The following is a 6,083-nucleotide window of genomic DNA, read 5'->3' as shown; positions in this document are numbered from 1 at the left end:
GCCGCGTTTGGTTGTCGCGGCGGCTGGGCTGGGCCGGGCTGGGCTGGGCTGGGCTGGCGGCGGCGCGGGGCTGGCGGGAGCGGCTGCCCGGCGCGGTGCCCCGGCCCGGGGTGAGCATGCTGCCCTAGCGCTGGGGCTATGTCGGAGGCGGCCCGGAGCCTCCTGCAGCGCTGGGGCGCCAGCTTCAGGAAGGGCACCGACTTCGACTCCTGGGGGCAGCTGGTGGAAGCGATCGACGAGTACCAGATGTGAGTGCGGGGGCGGCCGGCTCCCGCCGCTGCCCCGCCGGTCCCCGGCACGGCCGCGGTGCCCCGAGCGAGGGCCCGGGAGGAGGCGGCGGCCCTGGGGCGGGGCGGGGCAGGGGGCCCCCGGTGGGCCTAGGCCGCGGCCCCCCCTCACCCCCCAGGCCCCGCCGGCGGGTCCCCTGGCGTTGCACGAGGTGCGGGGCCGCGGGTCGGGGCGTCCCCTGAGGCGAGGTGGGGCGGGGGGGGTCGCCGGGAGCCGCCCCGCCGAGGCCGCGGGTCGGTGACGGGCGCTGGGCCGGGCACGGTCCCCCCCCGGCGTGGGGCGAGGCGGAGCCGGTGGTGTGGAGCCTCCGGGCCCCCAGGCGCGAGCCGTGGGGGCGGCTGGCTAGGGGGGCACCGGTGGCCCGGGGTGCCCCCATGGTCGCCCAGGCTCCCGGGCACGGTGCTGAGGGTGGAGGGGTGTCCCGGCTGAGGCAGATGGGCTGCTAGAGCATCACCCTTGCCTGACACAACCCATCGGGGTGCAAAGTGGCCCACGGCACGCCTGTGTGTTCCGCTTCTGGTGAAACAGAGTGGAGTGGGGGAGCGGGGAATCTGGCAGCCCCGGTTAGGTGGGCTTGTGCCGGGGTGGACCACGCTGTCCGTGAATCCTTTGGTGTTGGAGGAGTGTTGGTACTGTGGGTGGTGGGCTTGGAAACACACCGGGTAGCTTTAGTCAAAGGCTCGCCTCGGCTACTCTGTTCACCATGAAGATGGAAGTTATTTCCTTGGGATCTCAGTATTGCAGGCTAAATTTCTTAAGGTGAATTTTCTGGAAGAAGCCCAAATGGTTTGGGCTTGTTCCCCAAGAGGAAGTAAAGCAGAAGACGTGTTCTCTGAGAGATCGTCTAGTGTTGTTCAGGACTCTTCAGGTTAGGGGATGGGCTGTGACCATGCTGGCTACCAGTTCAGTTGCCATTCAGAGTAACTAGCCTGCTGGCTGCGTACAGCATGGTCATGAGATGCTATAATCTCATCACTTCATTCACTCACCAGGCAGGATGATGCAAGTTCGGTTATTTGCACTTTTGCTGATGGCCTTCAGAGTAGGTAAACTGTTACTACAAACTCTGGCACAGGGATGAGAAGAAGTTTTCTACCAGATCTGTATCACGGAAGAAAAAAAAAAAGAAAACAATCATCAGAAAATAAAAGAAGATATTTTAGATGTCTGCCCTTATGTGGGCATCTACAAGGAGTCCAGTAGGATCTAATGCTTTAAACCATCTTGACAGTCTCGGCAATCAATTTCATGTAACGATGTTTCTTCAGAATAAGAAGTCTTCAGGCTTCCCATTCTGACTTCGCTTTCATTGAGAAAAGATCACTAAACATTCACAAACAGTCCAGTTTGAGAGTTGAAGCATAACTTTTGATCCCTTCATCCCAGCATCACTTGTGCGTGACAAGAAATGAGGTGATCTCCATGCCCTTGCTTTATTCTGGCTTTGGAGCACCATGGTGTCTTTGTAAGAAAGCTCTCTTGGATGGTAGCATGGTAAGCTGCTCTTACAAGCTTATCAGTGAGTTTCTACTGAATAGTCTTCAGTAGATGAACTCTCTGGTTCCAGGAGGGAGAAAAAAGGGGAGAGAAGATCACAGGATTACAGGGAGATGTTTCCTAGGGAGGAGCAGAACCTTTTCAGTGCGTGTGTCTGCTTCTTGAAGATACAGCAGGTAAACTAATAACAATTTCAGTCTATAGGGTAGAAATTGCAAATAAGCCGCACAGGGCAAGATACCTACCTGTAGCTCTGGAGAGACGTGATGGCATGGCTTTGTGCTGTTGCCTTCCCAAATGGCAACCTGCGATGGGATGAACAAATGTGGTGCTGCAGTTGGCCACATGCTGCTGACGTCGGCGAGGTCTGTATGGATCAGCATAGGGAAGCTGGAGAGATTTAATGGGTTTAATGGCTGTTGGTGTAAAACAAAGTTATTTGCCTCCTGTGTCCTGGGTGACCTAGGTCTGCTCAGGGCTTTATGTTACTCCTGGAAGTGCAGGAAGCTTGGTGCAAAGATTGGCCCTTGTTCATTCAGGTGCTTACTTGCACAGGAGCCCTCTGAGCTGGCTGCAGTACCTTCCCTGTTGAATGTTCCCATTTGTGGAACTTGGTTTGATCCAGCTTGGAGCAAGTTTCCAGTGGGATGTTAGATGCATTTATTTAGATTAGCGTGGGGTTTTTTGCATTAGTGACAAATGGAAAGAGGGTTGTATTACTGATGCTTGCAGAAATGTTAATACTATGATGCTGCCTGTTGTGGGTGGCATGTTGCTGCTATGGTGATATGTTTTCTTAAACAATGACTTTTAAATGCCCTTTCTATAAGTCCTATGTATCATACAGGGGGGTGGTAGGTAAGAAGAAGACAGGGTTCAAGTGTGTTTGTGCTTCTTGTCTTTTCTCAGCCACCATGTTTCACCCTTTATGAAAGGGGACAAGCCACTGAGTTGTGCCGTTACCTTGTCCTGTTTGGTTGTTTTTTCACTGGTGCTAGTTAAAAACTACAGTGGCCTTAATCCTTGTGTTTTTTTGACAGCTTATTTTTTGGAAAAGCAAAGAAATAATTGAGTTCTGTTTTTTTGTTTCTGACAGTCTCTGACAAAGGCTTTGATGGTAATCTGCTTTGGTATATGGATCTTCGTGTATGTATTTTAACTTGCGCTCCCCCCAAAAAAACCCCACAACACACAGGCTAACGCCCACTGGAATGGTGGTGAGAAGCTGAATCCCTTCAAACAACGCAAACTTGAGAAGTTCCCGATGGAATTGTATTGCAATGCCCCCAATACTATTGCTGTTCCTGGGTTTTCCCCTCGATTCCCGGTCTACCATCCTTCTCTGCTTTTTTGTTTAATATTTACAGGGAATAGCAACAATTGCCCAGAGGTTTTGCTTGTTTAATGTTCTTCCTCCCCAGACGGAAACCGTAACTCTTCCCATAGCTTCCCTCTCTAGCTTCCTTTCGCTTTCTGGAGCTGTTTGCTTACTGTTACTTTCCAAACCCCTTGGTACTCCTGTCTCCGTGGTGACAAGGGGTGGTGTCTCTGCACTGCATGTGATGCTGACAGGCGCAAATGTGAGCTGATACACCCCGGCAGCCTGGGCCAAGCCACCCTGCGCCTGGCTTCCAGCGCTGGGAGAGCCTGTGGCCATCACCTAGGGTGCCTGCACCCGTGTCTCCTGGCAATCCGACTTGCCTCAAACTCTCCCTGTGAAATGAGTGTGGGCTTGTACCACAGCGGGTGGTTTGTTGTTATAAAGTAAGGGGATGGGGAGAGGAAAAAAGGTTAGTGCTTATGAAAGGGGCTGTTGGCTAGAAGGACCTTCTTACCTGTTCTCCTTTCGTGACATGTTATATATGTAGTCTTTCCTGCCTGATGTAGTTGCGTGTTTTGTCCGTCTTCTCTATTTTGTTAAGTATGGCCTACCATGGTTATAGAAATCTTTGTTTAAAAACCCAAACCAACCAAACAAAAACTATTTGGAGCAGCAGTTTGCGAATCTTTTGGCTGACATATATTCTGGAGACTAGAGTCTGTGTGTGTTTCTGTTGTGTTCCCACTCCATAATTTTCTTTCCCCCCCAATCCAGATTAGCAAGGCATCTACAAAAAGAGGCACAGTCTCAGCACAACAACTCAGAATTCACAGAAGATCAGAAGGTGAGTGTTGCTGTTTGCTCAGTCAAGGCGCTTGACTTGTAGATGTCGATGGGTGTTATGTGGGCTTTTTTATCTTGCAGACCAGAGCCTTATGAGACCTTTTTTCCTCCCTCAATATAATCAAACAGACATGGAACCCAGCGTGGCTAAAACCATTGGTGTCATTAGATGTGATAGATGCTCTGCTGTGTAATATTGAATGTCATGCATGCTGTCCCGAGTCCTTTGTAACCTCGGTGTTTCTGGTTTTGGGTCACCTTTTGATAACTTGCTTATACAATGTTAGCACGATTTATGTTGCGAAGTCTGAATACAAAATGTCTTGAACTGCAGACACCAAGGATCTGTGAGGAGGATGTTAGTTTAACATGTAGCACCTGACTGGGAAGGGTCCTGGCAGAATACTCCCTGCTAGTGTCTTAGAACATTATTTATTTATAATCTTTTGAAATATTGAAATCACTTTACTCCTCCCTCCCTACCCTCAGTTGAAAAGGCTGTTTCTTGTCTCAGCATGATACTAATGCAATTCTGTGACAGGATTTAAGAGGAAAATACTAGCTGAGTTCGCATACGCTCAAGCATTTTCAGCAAAACAAAATCTTTTGAGATTTGAGGCTCTGCTAAGTTTTCATGTCTTGTATGAAGGCATGGTTTTCTTAGGAATACCAAATAAGAAAACCCCAGTATTTCCGGATTTGCAAGTCATAAGATCACTTGGTTGAGCAATGATGTTGCCTGACAATTGACATTTGCTAGCCCAGAATCTCACCTATGGTAAAAGGATGCTAGAGTAACAGGATCTGTGTTTGGAAATGTTGGTCCTGAAAGCAGGTCCTGGTTCCAGAATTTGGAGGCGAACTTGATGTATTTAAAGAAATTCCTTACAAAGGAATATACGTGTTACATAGAGGCTGACAGGGCTTTAGCTGTTTCCTCAACATGTACCAATAAGAAAAGCAACGAGCTTGTCTTCCATGTTCCGTTTACCTTCTGCAAAGAAGAAAGTAAGGCTTGTGATCATCTGAAACCAGGTCACAATCTTGGAGAAGGATTTGGTCCACCTTTCCTGAACTGAAGTCTTGGGAACCTCGCTAATGTTGGGCAGCTGTTTACTCCTTGATTGCTTCTCTCTATCCCTCGCTGGTAGCACTCTCCATCGTTCTCAGCTAGAGAGAATCCCATCTTTACTGAGTGTTTCCCCTCTGTGGATACTTTTGAAAATACGGTTACTTCATGAAGGCAAAGCTGTTAATCTCACTTCTGGAGACATCATCTCCTGTGAGTATGGGAACCAGAACCACACAGGGCTTTGCTTCCAGATGTTCCCTGAATCTTGTAGAAAGGACCTTGGAACAGATTGTGGGAGCGAGTGAGGTCAGCCATGAGGGAAGGCCTGGGGGGCTCAGGAAGAAGAGATAACTGACCTCAGATGTTAGATGTGCAACTGCAATCATGTCTTAAGGCAACAGTCTTCTGAAAATAAAAAGGCTGCTTTGAATCCTTGCAGGGTGATACCTGTTTCTAAAGCTGATATAACTTGCAGAAGAGGTTGACATTTATATAACTTGCTTTTTTTGTGCAGATCAGTAAGGGGCTGATGCACTGAAACTTTGAGCCTGGCTATCAAATGGTGGTACCTATGTCGTTAACCACATACACAGCTGAATTCCCCAGCATTTTGTTGAGAACATTCTCTTTCCCTTCTCTACCGTGGGAAGTGCTAGTCACAACAAAAAGTTTTGACATTGCTTTGAAAGAAGAACTGAAAAGTCTGTACAGCAAAACTTTTTACCCTGATGTTAAGCTCCTCGCTGTTCTGGTCTTCCCTATTTCTGCAGGACCTCAGCCAGTATAATCTAGTGATCGTGACCAATTACTGTCATCCCTGGTATCATTTAGTTGGCATGTAGGAATAGAGTTTAGCACAGTTCTGGGTTTTCAAGCAGCTTGGTTAAATGGAAGCGTATCTTCTTTCTTGCCACCCTTCAAAAAAATCTGCATAGCAAACCAGCGACTTTTGTTCAGCTAAGTTCCTGCCAATGCATCCACCAGCATGCTATTTCCTCCTGGTTCTGGAAAGTCTCTTCCCCTAACATCTTGTCTTTCTGAGGTTCTGTATGTCATGTAAGA

At 48.8% G+C, this 6,083-nt stretch overlaps 1 protein-coding gene across 4 annotated transcripts in view; it reads left to right on the top strand.

Moving 5' to 3' along the window:
- Nucleotide 1: 1 nt before the first annotated feature.
- The window catches only part of AIDA (axin interactor, dorsalization associated), a 28,475-nt gene continuing 22,393 nt past the window's right edge, over nucleotides 2-6,083 (top strand). For 2 of the 4 annotated variants that reach the window (XM_055816331.1, XM_055816330.1), the window contains exons 1-2: nucleotides 7-248; nucleotides 3,881-3,950. In XM_055816331.1, the coding sequence (XP_055672306.1) occupies nucleotides 139-248; nucleotides 3,881-3,950 (180 nt within the window). In that variant the 5' untranslated portion in view covers nucleotides 7-138. Of the gene's footprint in view, nucleotides 249-3,880; nucleotides 3,951-6,083 lie in introns of all 4 variants that reach the window. The other 2 variants (XM_055816334.1, XM_055816333.1) reach the window with 2 other exon arrangements.

The sequence above is a fragment of the Falco peregrinus genome, chromosome 11 (assembly GCF_023634155.1).
Source record: "Falco peregrinus isolate bFalPer1 chromosome 11, bFalPer1.pri, whole genome shotgun sequence".
In the NCBI taxonomy this organism is placed as follows: domain Eukaryota; kingdom Metazoa; phylum Chordata; class Aves; order Falconiformes; family Falconidae; genus Falco; species Falco peregrinus.
Note: the sequence above shows the minus strand (reverse complement) of the source record. Positions and strands in the feature narration are given on the sequence as shown.